This window comes from Rhamphochromis sp. 'chilingali' (assembly GCF_963969265.1).
Source record: "Rhamphochromis sp. 'chilingali' genome assembly, chromosome: 6".
NCBI lineage: Eukaryota > Metazoa > Chordata > Actinopteri > Cichliformes > Cichlidae > Rhamphochromis > Rhamphochromis sp. 'chilingali'.
This window is the reverse complement of record NC_137933.1, coordinates 6,458,121-6,482,893: the sequence shown is the minus strand read 5'-3', so window position 1 is coordinate 6,482,893 and position 24,773 is coordinate 6,458,121. Positions and strand designations below refer to the sequence as shown.

The window sequence follows — 24,773 nt, the reverse complement described above, 5'->3', positions numbered from 1 at the left end:
ACTACAGGGCTGTTTCGAGGTGACCGACTGGGAAACACTCTGTGAGCCTCACGCCGAGGACATCAATGGGCTTACTGAGTGTATCACAGACTACATAACTTTCTGCACCGACTCCATTGTTCCAGCTCAGACTGTTCATTGTTACCCAAATAACAAGCCGTGGGTGACTAAGGACATCAAAGCCCTCCTCAACAACAAGAAGAGGGCTTTCAGAGGGGGCAACAAAGAGGAGGTGAGGAAGATCCAGGTGTTACTAAAGGACAAGATCAGAGAGGCTAAGGACAATTACAGGAGGAAGCTGGAGTGGAAACTCCAGCAGAACAGCATGAGAGAGGTGTGGAGGGGCATGAAGACCATCACTGGATTCAGGCCAACCAACAGCAGGGGAACTGAGGGAGGTGAGAATAGAGCCGACGAGTTGAATCTGTTTTTCAATAGATTCGACACCACAGTGTCTGCTCCCACCCCCACAACCTCACCTGTAGTCAGCCTGGAATCCAGAGCCACACCACTGTGCCAGCCTCTCTCTTCACATGGCGCTGTTGCCTCCTGTGAGATTCCTGACACCCCTCCCCCACCCATCACCTTCACTCAATACCAGGTTGAGATGCAAATGAGGAGACTTCACTCAGGCAAGTCTGCTGGACCAGACGGAGTGAGTCCCCTTGTCCTCAAGACCTGTGCCCCCCAGCTGTGTGGAGTCTTTCATAAACTGTTTATGCTGAGTCTGAGTCTGCAGAGGGTCCCGGTGATGTGGAAGACATCATGCCTCGTCCCTGTACCAAAGACGCCACGTCCCAGTGGCCCCCAGGATTACAGGCCCGTGGCATTGACCTCCCACATCATGAAGACCCTGGAAAGGCTCATCCTGGACCAGCTGCGACCCATAGTAAGACCACACCTGGATCCCCTTCAGTTCGCTTATCAGCCTCGTCTCGGAACTGAGGACGCCATCATCTACCTGCTCAATCGTGTCTACACCCATCTGGACCAGCCGGCGAGCACTGTGAGGGTCATGTTTTTTGACTTTTCCAGTGCTTTCAACACCATCAGGCCGACCCTCCTGGGTGATAAGTTAGCAGCGATGCAGGTGGATGCTTCTCTGGTGTCCTGGATTGTTGATTACCTGACAGGAAGACCACAATATGTACGTCTCCCACAGTGTGTGTCTGACAAGGTGATCAGCAACACAGGGGCACCACAGGGGACTGTCCTCTCCCCCTTCCTCTTCACCCTCTACACCACAGACTTCAGCCACTGCACAGAGACCTGCCATCTTCAGAAGTTTTCTGATGACTCTGCGGTGGTTGGATGCATCAGCAGGGATGATGAGACAGAGTACCGGGCTGTGGTCGACTCCTTTGTCACGTGGTGTGAGCAGAATCATCTGCAGCTCAACGTGGCAAAGACCAAGGAACTGATCGTGGACTTCAGGAAGACCAGGAAACACTTGACCCCTGTTTCAATTCAGGGGGTCAGTGTTGACATTGTGGAGGACTATAAATACCTTGGAGTACACATTGACAATAAACTGGACTGGGCTAAAAACACCACAGCACTTTACAGGAAGGGCCAGAGTCATCTCTATTTTTTGAGGCGACTGAGGTCCTTCAACATCTGCCAGAAAATGCTGAGGATTTTCTATGAGTCTGTTGTGGCCAGTGCGATCCTCTATGCTGTTGCATGCTGGGGGAGCAGGCTGAGGGTCGCAGATGCCAACAGACTTAATAAACTAATCCGTAAGGCCAGCAATGTTGTGGGGATGGAGCTGGACTCCCTCAAGGTGGTGTCGGAGAGGCGGATGCTGTCCAAGATAAAGACAATGTTGGATAACACCTCCCACCCACTCCATGACATGCTGGTCAGTCACAGGAGCACGTTCAGTGAGAGACTGAGATTACCGAAAAGCACCACTGAACGACACAGGAAATCATTCCTGCCTGTGGCCATCTCCCTGTACAACGCATCCACTTAACACACTGTTTGCTGCTACAACTACACATGTTTCTTTTCCAACTATTTATTTATGAGTGACTTATGTATGTATGTATGTATATATATGTATATATTGTACTATTCTTAGTTAGTGTATTGTCTGTCTTGTCTTAATGTTGGTTTAAAATGGAGCACTGTAACAAAAAATAATTTCCCCCAGGGATCAATAAAGTATTCTGATTCTGATTCTGATTCTGATTATTATTCATCTTACTTGTTGGAACCATTCCAGGAAGCAAATTTAGCAAATTTGATTTCAACTCTAAACTCGAGTTGATTCACTCTTTTATGAGAAACTCTGAGTCTGATCATGACCAGGGATAAGTTGGCTATGTATGTTAACTCTCTGTGTGGAAAAAAGGGGAATTGGCCTACAGTACTGTGGCTATGCATAAATGATGAGCAGAGATTATCCCTGGATTAGATTAAAAAAAAGCGATATAAAAGAAACAGTCCATTTTTCATCCATTCCAGTTCTGAATGCATGTCAATGTGAAGCAGTGACATTTATCTTAAAAATCAGCAGGGAAATATAAAATAAGTTAAAATGATTCTATTTTCTTTGCTCCAATCAATTATCATTTACCCAGTTAGATTAAAAAAAAAAAAGCTGGAATCCTACTACATTTAGTTTTTCACACCATCTTTTAACTTTTAAATGTCCTTTTGGACTCACAAATCTTGCATGGCAACATTTAATGATTCTATTTATGAGGTGTGTAAATATTTCAGCATTAAATGCTGTTTGAACACATTCGGACTGCCTGCACCCTGAATTCAAAATCTCCCTTTAAACTACATTGTTAGTCCAGTTTAAGAATCTTTAAGTTGTTTCAGCTACACCGCAATAATCCTCACCTGGATATATTCATATAGTCACCACCATATGTTGTAATTGATATTGATCTGAGTGCAGAGGAACTGGCTGACAACCTGACAGTTGCCTTATTGTCTTTACAGTCACAGAGCTTTATAAAAAACAGCTTATAAAAACATTTTTGTCCTTGTTCTTTGAGCACAGAGTGATTAATGTTTAACTGGAAGTCATCCTAGGAAAAAAAAACCAACTTAAAACTGCTAATTGATGTATTGCCATATTTGCTTTGGTATCGACTGAATGAATGATGATATGCATTGACGCAGCCAGGCTAAGCATGAGAGGAGTCCTAGTTCAACAACAAAAAATTAAAAACCTGCCAGTGTGCAGTTTAGCTTCATGGAGTCTGTTAACCTGGTAACTGGCCCAGAGTTGAAGCTGGCTCTCGCTGAAACAAAAACTAAATTCCCCTCATTTCACAGTTAACAAACTTTCTGGAGAAGCCCTATTTAAGATCAGTTGCTGTTATCAGGAAACATTGTGGTTGTTCTTCCTGTGACTGGCAGCTTTCTACCAGCTGTGAAAAGCGGCCCAAAAAGCTGAAGTGCTCTCACGTCAGAAAATGCTCTGCTCTGCCCTGGAATCCTCCTTGGTGGCAGTTTTCCGCAGTAGTTGCTTTCAGCCATTGTGATTTTACCAACAGAAAAGTGGAAGCGAAGCACCGTTAGAGGTGTCCTCTTCAGCAGCATCTTTTCAGCTGTGTGAATTCAATACTGTTTGCTGAGCACTCCCATACTAGGGGTGATGATGCTAAGGAGGCTCTCACTGGCCTCTGACACTACACAGTGCAGTGCTTATCAGGCACTGACAAAGAATGTGCTCAGACAATATCAGCAGCTTTTGTGTGCTGAAAGCCCAAAGGGGCTGCACTTCCCAGACACTGGCAACACTAATGGTTACTGAGGGCTTATGTGGGTGAACAGGTGTAGACACTATTTGCATGCAGTTTTACTCAAACATTATATTTTTTGCTGGCACTGTCTGCAAATGGAAAAAGTGTTGTGTATGTGTGGCAATTTAAGTTTTTCAACGCACACATTTTGACTCATGACAGCAGGAAAGCCACAGGTAGAACTGTTAACTATTATTCATTAATTATGCAATCTCTCTTCAGTAACCATCACATATAATACCACACCTTGGATCGTTCTCTCCTAAATAAATGTAATTGTTAATATTATTGACTACAAGAAGCGGTAATTGTAAACAGTGCTCAAAATGTGTGCCCTGAAAAAGGTCTATAATGAGGATTAAAAAGGGAACATACGGAGCTTCATCGTCCCATCCATTTTCTTCTGCTTATCCAGGGCTGGGTCATGGGGGTAGTTGCCTAAGCAGAGAAGCCCAGACCTCCCTCTCCCCAACCACCTCCTCCAGCTTGTCCAGGGGAATACCAAAGCACTCCCAGGCCAGCTGAGAGATATAATCTCTCCAGTGTGTCCTGGGTCCTCCTCCCAGTGGGACATGCCCACAACACCTCACCCAGGAGGCATCCTTGTTAGAAGCCTGAACAGCTTCCACTGGCTCCTTTTGACGGGGAGGAGTAGCAGCTGTACTCTGAGCCCCTCTTGGATGGACGAACTCCCCACCCTATGTCTAAGAGAGAGGCCTGCCACCCTTTGGGGAAAGCTCATTTCCACCACTTGTATCTACTTCTTTCAGTCACCACCCAAAGCTTGTGACCGTAGGAGAGGGTAGGGACTTAGATTGACTGGCAAATCGAGAGCTTTGTTTTTATGCTCAGTTCTCTCTTCACCATGATGGACCGGTACAGTATCCACTTCACTGCAGCTGCAGTGATCTCCCTATAGTTGGAGCACACCCACCAGTCCCCCTTCTTGAAGATGGGAACCACTGCCCTGGTCTACCAATCCAAAGGTACTGCCCCTGCTCTCCATGAAACATTGTAGAGACGTGTCAACCAAGACAGCCTTACAACATCTACCGTCGCCTGACGGTTTTCCTAGAAGCTCTTCAAGGCAGTCCAAAACTCTTTTTCCATGGTCTCTCCGAACTCATCCCTCCTTTCTGCTTCAGCCACTGCCTGAGCTGTGTTCCACCTGGCCTGTTGGTATCTATAGGCTGTCTCTGAAGTCCCACAGGCTAACCAAGCTCGATAGGACTCCCTCAGTCTGATGGCTCCCTTCACCTGCAGTATCTAGAATCTGGTTTGCGTTTTATCACCACAACAGGCACTGATCACCTTGCGACTGCTGAGGTACTGAACATGGTCCATTTGGACTCAATGTGCCCAGTCTCCCTTGGAATGCTGTCAAAGCTCTGCCAGAGGTGGGAGTTGAAGATCTTGCGGGCTGGGGCCTCTCTCAGGCGGTCCCAGCGCAGCATCCTAATTATATGTTATGACATGCAGGTCTGTCTAGTATGCTGCCTCACCACCTGATCCAACTCACCACCTGGTGGCAACTCAGCCTCTCTCTTTACCTCAGTGTCCAGAACACACAACTGCAGATTTGATGATACAGTTAGAATGTCCCTACACGCCCCTTCTTAAGGCTGCACCAGACTCTGCCCTATGGCATAAGGTCCGACCATCAGGCGCTCACCCTTGGGCACCCTCCACAGGTCTGGCTCCAGGACAGGGCCCAGGTAACCCTACCCTGGGAATATTTGTTTTATAAATACATATTTTATTGAGCCATTTTTTAAGAGTGTATTACATATATTTGTATTGACTGATGTCAATACAAATATATACACATATGAACAGCACAGAAAGACGTGCAGAGCAAAGTCGGTCACTTTGCTACCACAGCAATCAGCGCAGGAACCAAAAAGAAAGAAACTATAAAAATCTCTCGGTCGACTACTTTACATTCTCTTCTCTTTTCAGCTTTCAGACAGTGCCACAAAATGCCTGTTGAGTTCACTTGAAACAGTAATGGAGGATAAGTGCATAATGGAAATACCAAGAGGAGTGTTTAAAATTACTGCCACTGTTGCGTATCTCTCAGTACTTGTCCGCTAAGTGGTTTGTACAAGGGTCCTCTTGTGCAGTACAGGCTCAATATATGTGTCAGTATACTGTAAGCTGTGTGTATATACATGTGTGAAGACTATCACAACTCTCAAAGTCAGTCAAAGGCAAATTCAGCTGATAAGTACAAGCGAATAGGAGTTAAAATTCTGCTTAAAAAATAAGATTTTCAATTAAAAGCAGAAAAACCGAATACTGATTTGATATCTTTTCATTACCAAATGTGCATTTAAGTCAAAGTGTTCCAGCTGAAAGCTGAGTTCGCACATAAGAAGGAATCAGTAAATAGAGAAGGTTGCATTGGAATAAACACTGGTGCTAAATTTGTGCTGCTTCTAAATACAGTGTCATCTACAGCAAAGTTGGAATGTTTTGTTGTTTTTCTGTTTTTTGGGTTTTTTTCTTGCTTAGCTTCACCACAAGCAGAGACTGTTGTCAGTTTGGGTTTGAATGCAGCCTCAGCTCACTTGGCTACATTAGGATCTTGTGATGTCTGTTTAAGTGAGCTGGCGTGTTACCGTTGCCTGATGTGAAAGCTAACTAGCAACACTGCTGCCAAGCTGACAGTCTTTGACCAGAAGCTGTAATTAATATGTGTTAGAAAGAAACTAACATGCTTCCATACTGATTATCTCCTGTGAGTGATGGAAGAGATTGAGAATCTGTAATGCTTTTTCCCCTCTGTCTCTGTCAGTGCGCCCCAGGACAGCTGTGGCTACAATGTAGCTTGCCATCACCAGTGTGTGAATGAATGGGTGGATGACTGAATGTAGTGTAAAGCGCTATACAAATACAGGCCATTTACCATTTAGTCACAGGTAATGTTTATTGCAAATTCTATATTGTCTGTATTAATTGGGCCGTATGCTGTTTCTCAATGAGATCTATAGTGTCGTTTTTGATCTGTTTTAGTATATCATTAGACAATACCAGGGGTGGGTGGGCTGCCTGGACACGAGTTTGTTACAAGTTTGTAAATGCGATAACTTCTGAACGAGGCGAAGTAGGACCGTCAAATCGATACCATAGGCACATTTACTAAAAACCTTAGAGAGGTTGGAATCACAGTGAGTCTTCAACTCAAGATCTAGGTGGGGTAGCACTGGTGGTCATCAGTATTTTCAGTCATTGTCAATCAGTCAATCATTTTCTAATGTGATTTATAATCTTCCTCCTTGCATATACAGTGTAGTTGTACAGTGTTGGACAAACAACTGTGATATGTGGCCCTTTTTTTTGTCTGTTCTTTTAAAGAAATAGATGTTAGTAAACTAATGTCTTATTTGGACTGGAAAAGGATGTCTGCTCAACAAGACTGTGGCTGGCAAGAATTCCATTATTAAATTGGAGCCAGATAGTGTCCAGACTTTTTCCTCCTTTGCAACATGCGTTATTGTGGCCAAAGTAATGGAGGTGGTTCTGAGCTTGAATTTGCCACTTTGAATGCTTATAAATGTCTGTTTTTCATGAATTCCATCAAATGCTGCTTTGGATAAGATAATACAGAGCAGACTAATCAATTTCATTGTGCTAGCCACTGAATTCTGCACTAGCGTAGGACTTGCTCCAGCTGAGTAGCCCAGCAATCAATTGTGCATGGAAATCACACTAATAACTACACCCCGATGTGGCAGTTTATGTGGTTGACCACATTGCTGTGCTTCCTCCTGTAGTGTGCTGTATGAGTGGAAGGAGCGTCTGAAGCAGGGCTGCCACCTTATCCAAACCACACCTTCTGGTCGCCCAGCCAACATCAGTGGTAATTCCTCCCAACGCATCTACATCACCTACCGCCGGGCTCCCGAGAGCCAGCCGCACGCCGCCTTGGCCGTCACAGACGTCTGCATCATCATCCCGAGCAAAGGGGAGACCCCACCACACACTTTCTGCAAGGTGGAGAAGAATCTCAACAGCAGCATGGTAAGGGAGAAACTGGTGAGGAATAGAGGAATACATCACTCAGGGGTGGGTGATATAAACGATATACGATATAAATGATATAAATTTGGCCAACGATAGAGATTTTGACTATATCGCTCTATCGCGATAGCACATGTTGATGATGTCATCAAGCTGCGTCTGTTTTGGTCGAAAGCATCGCAGCGGCTACAACCATTATCATCTGCAAATTATGCCGGGCGACAGTCATAGCAAAGAGATGAAGCACTTTTGAAATATGGGGAAAACCAAAAACTGCGCTTCCTCCACTTCCGTAACATTGATTCATTAATGTTGAATTCTCTCGCAGCTGCTCTATTCCCATGTTGTTGCAGTATATTAATAACTAACCTCGTATTGTGGATGAATAATCTCAGTTGTTCTCCTGACTGAAGTTTGGCCCGTGTATAGCGTCCTGCTATGCGATTGCATTTGTCCCTGACCACCAGAATCCCTCACGTTAACTTTTATCGAGTGGAAAAAAAGTTGGTGTTCATCCTCCGGCTTCACTGTGCTAATGTTATGCTAAAATAGCTGTGTTGCTAGCAATCACGTAGCACAACATTATATACCAGGTAGTCCAACTTTAGTAACCCTACAAACGGCACTGCTGTTTAGTTTTCTGTCTTCATTTATGTTGGAAGTGGTAGCAGAGCTGTACGTTTGAATTAGTTTCAAAAATCTCTCAGTCAGAACATGGTATGAAATGTTTAGGTGTAAACTAGCGAGCTAACTTCCTGTTAAATTTAATAAATTCTGTTTTCATGGATGCATGGATGTAAAACTTAATTGTTACACCCGATAAAGCAGCAACGCTGATGATTTAATTAAAGATGAAATAATTTAGACCGTTTTTAGCCCTTAGCCTTTGACTTTGGGACCTGAATGGACGGAGTTTTGGACCCAGATTACTCCGCGAAGCTCCTCACTATGGCAGCCGTAATGCTCTGACAATCTATCAAGCAGTGCAGCTTATCAAAGTTGTACTAAAACATTTTTTAACAGATTTCTGCATGCAGAAATCTGTTCGAGGTCAGTAAGCACAACCAGAATTCATACATAAGGCACACTGTCGATTTTTGAGAAAATTAAAGGATTTTAAGTGTGCCTTATAGTGTGGAAAATACGTTATACAGAAGAAAAGAATATATTGCGATATATATCGTTACCGCACATGCTTCAAATTATATCGCGATATGAATTTTAGGCCATATCGCCCAGCCCTAACATCACTGATTTCTTTAGTTCTTTAGAGTAAAGAACCCAGTTGGTTAAAGCAACAGGATTATCCAGCGCACTCATTACAGGCCATTTATTTATATATGAAGGAAATCTCCTTGAGATGTAGCATCTTTCATTTTTGTGCTAAAGACACAAATACTAAAGTGTAACAAACATTTTGAACTTTATGTACAAGTTGCACACAAATAAAAATAGCAACACACACTCAAAACCACAGACCTCAGCTATTGAGGAGGAAGATTAGTTTGAAAGACCTAACAGAACGAATGACATCAGCATAAAGAGGGTAAGATACAGAAAGTGTAAACTGGAAGCAAACATAAGTTAAAAGTATAAACCAAATATTTGAATGGGAATGAGCCATTTTAGTCTAAATATGCCAATGCAAATGTTGATGGTAGTGTTGTTGGATTTTTAACAACAGGAAAAGTAGATGATAGGTGCAGGTCGAGAGCAACTGGGTAAACCCAATAATGTCATATTCTTCAAAACAGAATAACTTGTAATTTAAAAAACAAACAAACAGTTCTTAACAACTGAATGTGGATTTTTTTCCCTTTCTGAAGGTACTCTATGACATTTTGAATTCAGCAGATGGTTGCTCGTGCTGTCAGGCCGTCACCTGAAATGCTAAGACATTTAGTCATAAGTCTTGAATCCTCAACTTCACTCTGCTGTCTCATTTTAAGTCTCTTAAAGCTTTGGTGTGAAACTTGTCAGCAATACAAGATGGTTCTGAGCTTTTTTTTTCTTCTCATACTGTCATGTGATAAAAGATTTTAAGTCATTCTGTTCAAGTCAAACTTCTGTGTTTTTTGTTTTTTTTTTCTTTATTGTGCTGACACATGTTGTGGAGTGAAAGCCATCTCATCTGTTTATTGTTTTTTTTTCTAGTTAAATGTGTATTTCAGTATTTTGAAGAGAATTCTCTGCCTTCATGTAAGGTGCTCCAATTGGCTAGTACATCTAATTATGGAGAACCATCAAAATGCCTCATGAAGGTTTTTTCAATGCTGTGTGTGCGTGTGTTTTCTTAATATAGTTTTTTTTTTTCATATAGTGAAGCCCCTTGAGCTAGATGTTGTCTGCTTCTGCATTTCAGTTTCTCCACACCCAGTATTTGTGCTCTGTTCACTTTCCTGTCATATTCTTTTTATGTTGTTCTGCTTCTCTCTCTCACCCACCAATGCAACCACACACAGTCTCTCTCTCTCTCTCACACACACACACACACACACACACACACACACACACACACACACACACACACACACACACACACACACACACACACAGACTAAATTACTGTAAAAGTCGTTGCAGTGTCAGCGAGGTCTACATTTGGCATTTCTTAGAATAGGCAATCCCCTTCAAGGTGCTGTTTGTGGCTGCATGTGTCCTGAAATTTCCTAGTTCATTAATCTATAGACTTTTAGTGCCTGAAGCAGAATGTGATGTCCTGTTAAATATTTTTATTAAACTTTGGAAGCATCCTTAGTTTTAGTTGTCAGAAGCAGAGGTAGGAAGTAATAAAGTACAAAAAGTTTGGTGCTGTACCTTAATAAGTGTAAAATGCACTTCACACACACACAGATCGGTATAGCGAGATGTCACGTTTATTTATGGGTTTGCTTATTGTGACAGTTCACAGTCTGGTCCGCTCAGGTCTCAGCTGTTCCAAAGCTCCCCTCCGCTCCTCTCCCGTCTCACGAAAAAGGGGAAGAAACTGTCATCAGACCAAACGCCACCAGCTGTGTTCTCACCTGCCTCCCCAGCACCGCCCCATTGAGCTCACTGCACCACTCCTCCCCTGCAGCCGAGCCAGGGACCACACCTCCACCACAATAAGATTCTTACATAGAATTTTTAGGTATCTGTATCTACTTGAGCGTTTGTTTGTTTTTTTTGACAGTGTTTGTACTTATACTCCCTCACTTTTAAACACAAATATCTCTTCTTACTACTCCTTAGTTTTCAAAAAGCCTTCCTACCTTAGGTTCAAGACATTTTGTGTGTGTGGGTATTATTTCCCATCACTAATCACCAGATCAATTTTTGCCTAAACGGAGGGAATAAAAACCTTAGAAGACAATCCTATTGGTGTATTATGGTGCTTGTCACACAGGTAGAGATGAACCAATTTATGCATCATTTGTTGTACTATACTATATGTTACTATTATATGTAACATTTGTTGAAGGGAAAAATCTGGAAACATACTTTTGGTGCAGATGTCCGCAAGTCGTAGTCACTGTACTTTACCATCCAGCTAATGCTACAGGAGTGAGCACAAAAGAAGTAAAAAAATTTTGAGTGGCAGATACTTTCAAATGCATTTTAACTAAAAGCTCAACAAGTATTAGCAGGTATCCATGTAGGGTGGGTGACATGAACTCATGTAACATCTGCTTATATTTTGTTGAACTCAGTTGGATAAATTCACAAAGACCTAGCAGCATAGTGCAGCTGATCACAACCTGGACATAAAATCTGCTTGTGCTCAAATTATTGTGAGTTACTTCTAAGTGATTCTTTTCCACACACTCCACCACTAAGGGTTAAGGGTTCTCCCACCTGCTTCCCTCATCTCTCACTGTACACCTTATTCTGTTTAGATCTGGAGGCAAAGTCACCCAGAGCTTTTTTCAAATTCCAATTTTCTCTGCTTTTGTACTGCATAAAAGATGTTAAAGCTAAGCACATTCATTAGAATTAGAGTTTAAGTGGAAATACAGTTTGCATTCACATTTACCAATATTTTTTTAAATATTATTATTTTAATATGACATGAAGTTCAGTCCATTTTACATAACAATCGTTGGCAGAAATGTCGTTCAAAGAGCTACTTTTTACTCTTATACTTTGAGTACTAGAGCTGTACTTTCATTACATTATTTACTAGAATTTCAAATCAGTACTTTAACTTTTACCATAGTATTTTAACACAAGTGTTTATACTTCTACTTAAGTTATTTGTCTACTGTGTGTCGGAATCCAGCTTTTTCTCACAGGGACAACTTTTCATGTTTGTGTATATGATGCATCATTGCCTCTCTTCACATGCTAATGGTTTCACAAGAGTCTGGCTTGACTTATATATTCACATTTATTTATTTTATATTTATATTTATATTTATTTAAAAAGTATAGAAATGTAATATATTTGGTCTTTTAAATTAATTGGAGTATAACTGATACAAAATGCCCAAAAGTACAAAAAATTTGCATTGCACTTTATTTATTTAATTCCTTTAGGATTTACCCAAGAATGACCTTAGTTAAAGAAAAACAATGAATGATGATATTCTTTACTTATGGTACGTAGTACTTAGAGCATGACGGATTTATCGGCAGGCAGATGTTATGTAAATGGACTGGTTCTTATATAGCGCTTTTCTACTCTTCTGAGCACTCAAAGCGCTTTACACAACTTGTGCATTCACCCATTCACACCAGCAGATTTTTGTAGGTGCTTTCTAACTAACATTCACACACACTCATACTCCGATGGATGCATCCGGAGAGCAATTTGGGGTTAGTATATTGCCCAAGGATATTTGACATGCAGACTAGGGGAAGCCAGGAATCGAACCACCAACCTTCCAATCAGTAGATGACCTGCTCTACCACTTATTTTACACACAGTTCTACACTCAGCATTGTTCCAAATGACACTTGTCTGGGAAACCGAGTCAGAGTGAGATATTACTGTCTTTGGTGTTCTCATGATGGTGATGGAGCACAATATCTAACACAGTGACACACAAGTGGAAAATCTCCCGTAAGTGTTGTGATAAGGACCAGTGATGTGATCACTCAGAACTAATTTCCAAACCTCTAAGGCAGAGGTGTGAAATACCCAGCCTGCTGGACAGAACTAGCCCCTGGATGGTTTTGGAGAGTCTGAATATTGCACAGAATGAGGGCCTAATGGATTTTCTTTTAGCTTTATTTTTGCACCAGGAAGTATTGTGTTGCAAGCCATTAGTGTCCTACTAAGCTGTTAATGTAATCAAAGCCAGAAATGTGTCCATTGAGGACTCTATTGATTCAGAGACATTAACCATGTCCTACCATACCACACTGAAGTTAGATTTTTAACCATCTAACTTTGTAGACTGCGTGGAAGTGGAAGAACATAGATGTGCTGAAATTGAACTTAGTTCTTTTGAGGCATAGCGACTTATCTTATATAGGTTATTATAGGTGCAGTGGTTTTATTGGTGTGCCCCCCTGGAGTTCAGATAGCACTGTTTATAGCCCATAAATTAAAGGCACACAAATTAACTAGACCATACAAGCGAAATGCCCCCTACAGAGTAACAGAACACCCAGATCTCCTAAATGTAAGGGTCAACAGTTTATGATGTTCTTTATTCAGATTTTGCTTCGGCTTTCTCTTCCCCACCTCTAATCTGGACAAAAGCTGTTGCAAGCAAAAGTCGTTTTGAAGGTTTCAGCAAAGTAAGACCATTCGCTTTAGGAAATAAATAGAAATCTATGCAAATAAATCTAAAGATTTCTTTAGTTATTACATGTGACTTAATATATGGAGATCTATGACTATGATTTTTTTTGCATGTGTAGATTAAATGGGTCGTTACCAACATCTGGTGAGAAATTCATGTCAGTAGCACCTTTAGAAATATATTTATTTTGAATATTGGTGCCATATTCGATACTTAGTGTATCTGCTGTATCTTCTCCTGACTAAAGCAGTAACTCTCCAAACGTAAAGAGTCTAAAGGGTCAAAACATTGCTGGTGGAGACAATACAGTATGTCTCCTCTGAAAATGTTTAGTATTATCAGTGCACTAATCACAACAGCGTCCTCCCTCAGGAATGCTGCAGCCACGGTTGGCTGCCACTTCTGCCGTTTAGGTCCATTATTTAATCTTGTTTACATTTAATAAACATGATGGGAGCAAGTTTGATTTTATGGCTATCCACATACAGAGAACAGATCCTAGGCTGATACTGTGCTGCACAATAAAAACACTTAAATAGTGCTTGTTGTTAGTTATTTGAAAGAATTGCAGTTCTGAAAAGGATTAAGTGGAATGCGAGCCCAGATGAGATTTTGATGCGTTTTGATCCTGATTGGCCCTAAGATGACCCAGAGGATAACAGTATGACCTGTTTTCTGCTCTTGTTTTCAGTGGGGATCCTCAGTCTACCTGTGTTACAAGAAGTCTGTGGCCAAAACCAACACAATAGCGTACAAAGCAGGTAAGCCTTTTTAATCTGATAACTGTCAGTGCACACAGATCCAAATACTGATGTGAACCTCTAAGAAATCAAATAGTATGTTGTCTGTAGGTAGCTTTCTCTTCTGCCAAATTATTTGCATTGTGGGTGAGAAAAATTTGACTAGTCAGAGTGGATTTTGCAATGCATTTAGAAAGTTACCCACTCTTTTATGAATAATAAATTGTCGAAGTCCTAACTGTTTATTGCATATCGGTTGTTTCTATATTCGCTGTAACTGTGTTGGTGTAGTGATGTTGAGACAAGCGTATTCTGCACTGGCTGCAGGAGGGCACTCTGCTACAGTAATGCTTGCAATTCGGCTTGTTTAAACAAGAATTGAAGTGAAGTGATAAGCCTCTGCATGCCAACATTATTCCCTGCTAGGGAGTTAATGGTTAGCATATATTTACATGTAAGGTGGTGATTATGCCACATTAAATACTGTGTGTCTTCCCCATTTCAAAAACACTGACATAAGATTTTCTGATAACACTATTGGCTCAGAGTCGCCGGGTTTGGCTGAGTCTCAGACTTGCTGACGTTTTGTTGTGTTGTGAATATGCAGCAGACTGTGAAGCGATATTATCTAATGCTTTGGATGAGTCAGCTCACAGAAATGATGCTTATTTTCAACACTTCAAGCCAGGAAGGAAATCCACCAAGCAACAAGCTTCAGGTTTAATCCATATGTGAGCAAAGATAAGTTTGTTCTGCGATGGATGTTTGGTTTTCATGTAGAAATGACATGTGAAGGAGCACTTATAGCTGTGGAGCAGGACATTAGTCAGAGTGTCTAATGTAGTAGGGTATTTAGCACAGGGAACTGCTAAGGCCCTCCTCCTTTTAGTGCGTTTAGTGTTAAAGTTTTGTAATCCAATATATATATATTAGACTAACAGAAAAAATGATTGCCTGTATAATTCAGTGAAACTTTACAGTGTAACCGAGCTTAATAACCATTTTCAAGAAATTATTTGGCTCCTGTGGCACATTTGCAGTTTATTTCAGCATTCTCATCAACCACAGCTAAAGGGCTATATTTTATTTTTTGGAGGAGACTAAAAATGAAGCTAAAGATCATCACCAAGCTGTGGTGAGACTTAGCAAAGTACACCACAAACAAATGGAAGCCATTTGCTTTCAAAGTAAAAGTTTATCTTTAGCACCACAACCATTGTTTCTAAAAATACAACTTTTTACTTTCAGCTTTACCTTCACCAGTTTGTATCGTACTTGTCACAGTTTTCACAACTAAAAAGAATATGACACAGTTTTTCACATCCCACGATACGATATTATCACAATACTTAACGCACGATACGATATTATTGCAATTTTTTAAAATATTTTGCGATATTCAAATTCTGTACATAAAGGTAAACTTTATCAATATTCATTTTATCTAATATCAAAGCCTCGCACTCAGTCTTTCTCTCATTTCAGTCAGTTTTATTGTTGACAAACTGAACGGTTTGTATTACAGTCTAGTCCAACTTAACTGAATGCAACCATCTGGTACAATTATAGCTATTCTGAACTATGCAATTTATGAAAACTATGCAGCCCATTCAGCAACTGAAGAATTTGAAAGTAAATTAAAACAAAATATAATTTAACATTAAATAAAAAAAGTTTTAAACTTAATTAAAATAAAACATGTCTTAAATTAAAATAAGTAAACTGTCATGTTTATTGCTGCCAAAAAACAAGTTAAACACATTTGGACAGTGAAGGAATGTCAGGATTCTTGCTCAGAAAAAGGATCAACATGCTCTGAAGAGTTCCAGTCCACAAAAACTTTTTTTGTAACAAAATATCGATTTCTGCTGTCCCTGTATCGATACATTATTAGCAAACAAAATATCACGATACTACACAGTATTGATTTTTTCCCCCACCCCTACTGTTTAGTAAGTAGCTGGCAAGTGTTTGCAGTGTCATTTACTTGAACTAGCAGAAGTGTCCACATTCCTAATAAGGCATAACTTTAAATCGTAAAGCTCTTTGTGTAACCGCTTAGTTCATATCATCCTTTATCAAGCTGGATGCAGCTCAAGAGTTAAGTAAGTGCCAAAGTAAAATCAGTACTTCATTGTTCTTCATTTGTGTCCACTGACAGTAACTAATTGTCTGAATGTGCGATTATGTAGGACTGTTTGCTTATTACAAAGCCAGGCGTTTCTAGTGACACGTTGCCTCGATAAAGTTGTACATTATCTTTGTGATTATAGTACATTGCACTTGTTTGCTTTTAAGCTTATTAGAAAGGCAATTTTGCATCCACATTAGCTTGTAATTGTTATTCATAGTAGGCTGTTGCCCTCAGCTGCTCTCTAAATTGAGTTCTCAGTTGTTTGTTTGGGGTTTTGTTGTTTCTTTTTTTCCTTCTGTTAGGTTTATTCAGCAGATATCCAGAGGAGGACTATGAGTCATTCCCTCTGCCAGAGTCTGTTCCTCTCTTCTGCCTTCCCATGGGGGCCACAATTGAGTGCTGGCCAGCTAACACCAAATACTCCCTCCCTGTTTTTTCCACCTTTGTCCTCACCGGAGCCTCTGGAGAGAAGGTGAGATAAATGAATGGATATTTGGCCACACTACTTTATTTCTCACTCATCCAGGTGACTTACAAGCTTCTCTGGCAACAGCATTGGATCTGAGAGCCTCCCACTGACTGTTAGACCTCATCAACAGACTTCAACTGCCATCTGTACAGCTGACACGACCACAGAGTCATACACTGTAGTAGGGCACGAGAAAACCACATTGTGCTGCATGCCAGAAGTAAAAATAGGTCAGGCATGTTGCCAAAACCTTATAAACTCATATGTAGTGCTTTGTATTTTAAGGCAGCAACTTTGCATTAAAACACAACAATAAAACAGCCTCCCCACCCCACCCCCCCCACCCCCAAAAAAGAATCTACCAGCTCACTAGAAGAGTAAATGCCTGAACACTACTGTAAGGACAAGGTTGTTCCTTTTGTCTTTTTATGGAGCTATTTCTTTTGCTTCTCAGGGCACAACAATGCAGACTCTGTTTCTGTTAATGAGTCACTCTCTCACACATATGCACATCAAACCAGTAACCCGATATATTTAGTATTCCAGTCATGCATTTTCCCATCATAAATCATATCACACTTTAAAAGAGGCATTATTACCTTCAATTCCAGTTATATAAAGGCTAAAATATAGTGTTGTGCGGTGTAAACATTGTTCACGCGGGTAATATAAACTTACTTTGATCCATCAATACGTACAGTTTGATATGTTGAGGAATTAGTAAAATATCCAAATACTTAGCACACTTCAAAAAGAGGGACAGTTTTAATTTTCCAAGATAGACCTTAGTAATCAAGAAATCAATAGACTTGTGTGATGATCACGGTTAAAGGCCTGGGTTGACTGGAGGGGCTTTTCAGATTTCAAAATGGGCTGCAGCAGTCTTATATTGGAGAGTATTCCCCATAGATAAGGTTACAAGTGCTAAGACATAGAGACAGACAGCCAAGTTACAGTCACCAGTTATCCTAAAACGTGCATGTTTTTGGACTGTGGAGTCCAAAGGAAACTCATTTTTCTCAACAAGCCATCTTTTTATGGTTGCCCAACTTTGCTTTTTTCTATCTTGAATTCTTTATTAAAGAAGAAAGGGTAAATTTATGCAAACAAACCCGGCAGAGGTTCACTGACACATCAGCAGAGGAGCACAATTCCAGTTTCAAACAGGCACACAGGCACATCCTTGGTTTCCAAATCTAAACACAAGCTCTGGCCTGCTGTGCTGATCTCTGGGTTTGGAATGGTGTCCAGTTGTGGTTAGTGTCATATTGACACATATTAGTGAATTATGTGGTAAAACAATCACGATTGAAAACAAATAACATCCAAAGCCTTCCACTGTTTAATCGTTTGCTCTGCTGAACAAGGTCAGTTAGAGGTCAGCAGCAGTTGGCAGTGCCAAACCCTTCTCGGTCTGCTGCTGCTGAGTCAAGTTTCTGTGTGTGTGTGTTTGGAAGGTTGACTCTAACGGGGATATTTGGTGAGGACAGTGTGTTTGCTGCCTTGTCATTTACTAGCCAAGGTCAGAGGAAGACCCAGCTGGACTCTGGCAGTCTGCAGACTCCATTGATAACTGAGCAATCACGCCTAAGTTAAATATTCTATATTTATTGCCATAACCACAGTCTCTGCTACTTTTTTGTAACTTTATCGTCAGTTAAAAGGTGTCAAATCTCCAGTTTTATTTCTAGTTGGCTTTCTGTTTCTGGATGAAACCGTAAACTTTGTGGTGGAAGAAGGAAAGTCATTCATAGACATTCATAGAATGAAAACACAGTGCTTTTTAATAAAAAGGCTTCATTTTTGACCACAGTGTGTACATAGAAGCAAACACACCCACTCATTGGCAAACAAAGGCCTGAGTTCCTTTCAGAGGAAAATGTGAAAAACGGACCCAAACAGGCAACACAGCTGATAAGCCCGTTAGCTTTGATCTGTGGGAAGGTCTCATATTTCCAGGAAGCAGAGGAGATTTATAAAGCTCAGCTAACTGCTGTTTGTTTGAACCACTGTTGGCATTTCAATGATCAGTAGAAGTTAAACAGCTACACACAGACTGGATGGAAAGTTTCTGGACAGCAAGGACATTTTAGATTGTCGTTGCGCCCTGAAAAGGCTGTAGAATCTGGTGGGCAGGAGCCAGCATTCATTCATTTTGGTACTGGATGTCCTAAAAAGAAATAAACTGCAGAAAATCCATTACAGTTTACATTATGCTAAGAAACCTCGAGGCAAAGCACTGCAATAGGTCTTTACCGCTGCTTAACTCAATTCCCATGCTGTATGTTTCATCAGTGACCTGTGCGGTGTTGCCTCAGTCAACTCACAGGATGCACAAGATGTGGGCTAATTTAACTGTTGATATTACTGTTCAAGTGGGGTTTTTTTTATTATTATTATGTTAGGAAAATTTTTAATGTAAGAACATTTTAATTTCACTATCTCACATGCTAAGCTGGTATGCCAGTGTGCTGAGAATCAACTTTTTCAGGTTTTGCCAGTATGTCTGCTTGTGTGAGTGAGAGAGGAGATACTAAAGAAAATGATTGGCTTATCAGAACTAATTGGCTGATTAGCATAAAGTGGTTGGGAACTATTTTGATAGGTTGATGGGTTTTAGTTGATTTTCATTTGCAACATTTGCAATGAGCACTGACTGAATTGTGTAAATGAAATCTTTGAGTTTAGGCGGTCAGATAGATAAAGCAAGTAATTTTAAGATGTGAAGTTGGGCATGTAAAATTGCAAATGGCATGATTTTTTTTCTTTTAGTTTATTAACCAGTCACAGAAACACCGGCAGATCAATTATTATTTACAAAAATCTTTTTTTGCATCCTTTTCAAAAGCAAATCTAAACCAAGAAAAGTGTCTGACTGTGGCATTATCACATCACAGAGGTATATAAGTATTTAGACTGTTTCTGGTTTCCTGTGTTTTTATTTCTCCTCTACCAGGTTTACGGTGCTGCCATTCAGTTCTATGAGCCCTACCCACAGGAGTGCCTGACCGATCAGCAGCTCTCCCAGCTGGGTCTCCTGATCCCCGACCCTCACAAACCCTCTCCCTCCAGCTGTATGGCCGCTGGCACCAGCAGCACCGCAAACGGCAGCCCGCGCTCAGTCTACACCAACAAGTGTATCTGCCTGCTCTCTCACTGGCCCTTCTTCGATGCTTTCCGCAAGTTCCTCACATTCCTCTATCGCTACTCCATCTCAGGCCCTCATGCCCTGCCCATTGAGAAGTGGGTACTCTGTGTTTTCTCTCTTCATTTAAAAATCGTATGCTCTGGTTGCTGAACATGTTATTATTTAGTGTTCTAGCGACTACAATGATTGGGTTGTGGAAATATAACTCTTTTCTTTGGCAGTTTGCTACATGGTGTCACGCTGAGATATGTCATTAGTTTAGTTTTAATTGTGTCTGAACCTGGACCTGTGTTTCCTGATGTTAGAGTTGAAAAAGAGAAAATAAATTTTTTTCTCACATGGAGGAAGAAAAAAGGGAACAGAAATTGTGTTTGGTCAGATACATACTTGTAATTCTGCTGGTAAGGTAATGTGTAACAGAAGAGTCATGCTTTGTGTATTTCACTCCTGCTCATTACTGGTTGAACAGATGGATTATTCTGCTGCCTACTGCTGGTATATTTGGCCTTATGTTCCACTCATTTTTCTTCATTCCAGGCACATCTCCCACTTCATGCACAAAGTTCCCTTCCCTTCTTCTCAGAGGCCTCGCATCCTTGTGCAGGTATGTTTTAACTGCAAGAGCAAAATGGTTCTTTGTGATGCTTATTGCATTTAATGCAGGCTAGAATGTTTAACCTGCATCTTGCTGAAGAATGAGTTGATTTCTGAAGGTGTTAGTTCACCCGCAGTGGTGCACCGCTTTTGGTCCTTCATTATGAATGAACATTTAAATGATTCAGTGCAGACTTTTTTTGCGTGGTTGGTTTTATCTCATTTTCCAGCTTTTCTTTAGCTTTCCCCTCATGACAGCCTGATGCTGAGCCAGCCGGTCTCTTCTCCATTACCGCTCAGGTAAGAGCAGCTGTGCTCAAAGTTTCTTAGTGCTAAATGTTAGTTTTGGTGTCAGATCTAAAGAAATATGTGTAAAAGGTCAGTTAGAAAACATATCAAATTGTTGAACTGACAAAATGTACAGTTTGTCAGAAAAAAATTGCACCAGCATGTCCCAAAAAATTTGCAACAGGGTCATATTTACTGCTGTGTAGCATCCCATTTTTGTCTGATACAGGATTTTTGTTTCCAGCTTTTTTTAAATGGTGAAAGGTCTGGACTGCATGTAAGTTATGCTGATGTAATAGATGCAGTAGCACCGTCTTGCTAAAATATTCAAGGGCTTCCCTGAAAAAGCTGCCACCTGTAAATACCTCTCAGCATTGATGGCAACTTTCCACATGTGCAAGTGTCAGTTCTAGAGGTACTAATGCAACTCTATATCATCAGAGATGCAGGCTTTCAAACTGAACACACTGATATAATCTGACCCCAGAACAGTTTTACATTTTGCCTCATTACATTTTAAATGAGCTTTGGTCCAGAGAAGAAAGCTGTGTTCCTGGATCATCTTCACATAGGGCTTCTTCTTCACATGATAGAGCTTTAACCTGTATTTGCGGATGGCACAATGACTTCTGGAAGTGTTCTTGAGTCCATGCAGTGATTTCCATGACAGAAACATGTCATGCCCTGTTATGCCCACAGTGGTGCCTGAGATCCTCTTGTTTTCATACAGTCGTGTTCCTGGCCTGTTGCCAGTGACACTCATTAGGTGCAAAATGTTCTCACAGCTGTTTTTTAAGGACCACTTAAATTTCCAGCCTTTTATTGTCTGTGTCTCAAAGTTTTAGAGGCATGTTGGTCCCATCAAATTAAATAAAACTGCATGAAAAATTAAATCTTTGCTTCTTAAATGTTTCAGTTTAAACTGAGATTGTAAAATTCTGAGACCACACAAATATTTATAGAAAAATGTGGGTTCGTAGCCAATGCTCTTACTTTCTTTTGGGTAGGGTTTGTTAGTTTGTACCTGTTTTTGTCTATTCATGCAGATTCTCCTTTGCCCCTGAATCCCCACCAGCTCCAAACGAAAATATGTTTCCAATCTAAAGTTTTTGTTAAATTAGGCGCGGCTTCACTTTATTTCTACAAATCATTGTGATTGTTGCCAGACAGCTCTGTGTGACCTTCATCTGTCCACTGCACTTGTTTTCAAAATGACTTTGGCTGATCCAGATGTTACTTTACAGACTTTAGACATTTGTAATGAGGTTGCAGGTACTGTTCCTTTTGAACACTCTTCATATTTGGACTGCAAGACTGCATTTGTGTATCAAAGCGTCACAGTTGCATGTGACTGTGACGCTTTGACAGTCACATGCAACCACCATTGCAGTGATATGGGTGTTTTTGTTTTTCTGATGAGCAGAAATGCCATATCTGAATTTTTTTTTCTGTTCTTCCAGATCATGTTTTGACTTTCATGGTTCTACTTAAATGGTCATTTTAATATTTTGAACATTAGAAGCACTTCAACATCTTTAATGGCCTTCCCTGTTCTAGTTGAAGGTGTACTATTGGTATCAGTTACCTTAATTTTCCATGGCTGAGTATTACTTTAACGTTTGAACATTTTTATTGCAGTTGTATTTACCTTAGGTTACTTAAAAATCAACATTTGAAGTTTGTCCAGGTACCACATTTTTTTCCAAGAATTGTTGTTACAACAAAGAAATAATCCACCAAATCCAAATTACCTTACTTTCTGTGCCAAGTTTATATAATCAGGTCTGAACTCTGCCTTATATTATAAATATTAGAGTTGTTTGAGAAACCTAAAGCCTTTCTTTCAAAGAATATATACAATAGATTTTAAAAGAAACAATTTAAAAGAAAATCATTTATATATTTATTTATTTAGTGGTGGTCGATTTTCCACACTGCTCCACAACCTTGGGCCAGAGAACGCTGTCACCTTGCTGGTGTTTGCTGTCACTGAACATAAGATCCTGATCCATTCACTACGACCGGCCGTACTGACCAGTGTTACTGAGGCTCTCGTGTCTGTAAGTAACTCCATTCAGCTGTCATAGAGTGCTCTATCTGCTCTTAGTTTCACTGCCTTCTTGTTTTATACTTAATTTAAATGAATGGCAGCATTTACAATTGCAAGAAAACATTTGTGAACCCCTGTCTATATATCTCTATAAATACAATAAAACATTGTTGTAGGTAAAAAAGAAAACCTTCAAATCCAGTCATAGAAATATATAGTTGGCCACTGACTTTTCCGTGATAGAAAAGTGAACTGCTAAGATGAGCAGTAAATTTGAAGGTGAAATTAGATAGAGGTGTTTTCAGTCAGATGACAAGCAGGTGTGAGTGGGTGTCCTACTTTTAAGAGTGTGGATTTATCCAAGCCTGACCTTAACATTAAAAGTTTGTGATGCTAAACATGACATAGAACCACCTATACTTACTTTCCACAGGAGGGGTCAACCAACAGAAATCACTCAAGGAAAATGTCATGTTAAAGTCTGAATGACTATGAAAGAACTCTGGGTAACTTCCCAGGACCTAAAGGGCTCTTTCACAGAAGTTAACTCCGTGTTTCCCCCAACGAGATAATACTAAACAACAGCAATTTGAAGTAAAGGGATGCAAGGAGAACACAACTTCTCTTTAGAACATGGACAAGTCAGGACAAGCCAGCAAGCTGTTGAACCAGTGTTTTTGTGGATGGAGAATAGATTGTTTTTATTTCAAATGAGAAGCATTATGTTTGGAGAAAGGAATAATCAGCATTCCTGGATGGGAGCCTTTTTCCATCTGTGAAACATTGTGGTGGTGTCATAGAAATACTTGTCATCACTGATGGAAAAAATTAAGAAAAAATTAAGAATTATACCAGCACACAAATGAAATTTTCAGGACATCTGTGGGTAATGAGGAGAGCCAATGATCTAAAGCATACAAGTACCAAAGAACAGTTAAACATAATGCTTTAGAATGATGAAGCCAAAGTCTGGACCTTAATCCAAACGAAATGTGGAATGTCCTGTATCCACCGTAATTCTGTTGTTACACCTGGACGAGGAGGTCAAAGGAGATAGAGAAGGGAGGGGATGGGGGGTCACAAACATTTTCTTAACACTGCAGATGGTGTTCACGTTTTGTTTTAATCCTATACATGGCTCAGCTATACTGTGAATCTGACCACGTGCACTATAGCTCAGTCCTGTGTTAACTGGAAATTCACTGAAGGAGGTTTGTCTGATTTTTCTGCTCTTGTGCTCTTTTTCACCCTCCTCAGATGATTTTTCCGTTCCACTGGCCCTGCCCGTATATTCCTCTGTGCCCCCTGGCGTTGGCTGATGTGTTGAGTGCCCCCTGTCCGTTCATTGTAGGCGTGGACTCTCGCTACTTTGATCTTTATGATCCCCCTCCGGATGTCAGTTGCGTGGACCTGGACACAAACACCATCTTCCAGTAAGCACAATCCTTAAAACCTTCCCACAGCTGTAGGTATTTAGGTAAGAAAGTGAATTTTGCTGAGCTTAATCTTCACCGTGTTCATTGTTCTATACAGCGATCCATACAGCACCTTCTAAGCTATAAGCTCAACATCCTTTGGTCCCTCTATTTTTCAGACAGCATAGCTGCTGGCTCATGAGTTCTAACTTTAGACATCAGGCCAGAGATTGGGTGGAAATGGTTATTTTTGTAGTGTCAGACTTGTTTTAATATGACGAGAATGCAATTTTCTAGCGTGCCAGGTAAGGTCAGTAATGGTTCGCATCATTTTTGGCCTTATTACCAGCCAGACAACGTTGGGGTGGTCTGAAATCCCTCTTGGCCTAACCACTGCTCATGTTGATGTTGGCCTCAGT

General features: G+C 40.6%; 1 protein-coding gene across 5 annotated transcripts in view; it reads left to right on the top strand.

Annotated features, from left to right (window-relative positions):
• The window catches only part of LOC308398394 (C-myc promoter-binding protein-like), a 93,739-nt gene that overhangs the window by 27,549 nt on the left and 41,417 nt on the right, over nt 1–24,773 (top strand). For all 5 annotated transcript variants that reach the window (XM_080884993.1, XM_080884991.1, XM_080884992.1 and 2 more), the window contains 8 exons: nt 7,541–7,787; nt 14,208–14,277; nt 16,693–16,862; nt 19,816–20,102; nt 20,545–20,611; nt 20,843–20,901; nt 22,805–22,949; nt 24,197–24,372. In XM_080884993.1, the coding sequence (XP_080741119.1) occupies nt 7,541–7,787; nt 14,208–14,277; nt 16,693–16,862; nt 19,816–20,102; nt 20,545–20,611; nt 20,843–20,901; nt 22,805–22,949; nt 24,197–24,372 (1,221 nt within the window). The remainder of the gene's footprint in view (nt 1–7,540; nt 7,788–14,207; nt 14,278–16,692; nt 16,863–19,815; nt 20,103–20,544; nt 20,612–20,842; nt 20,902–22,804; nt 22,950–24,196; nt 24,373–24,773) is intronic.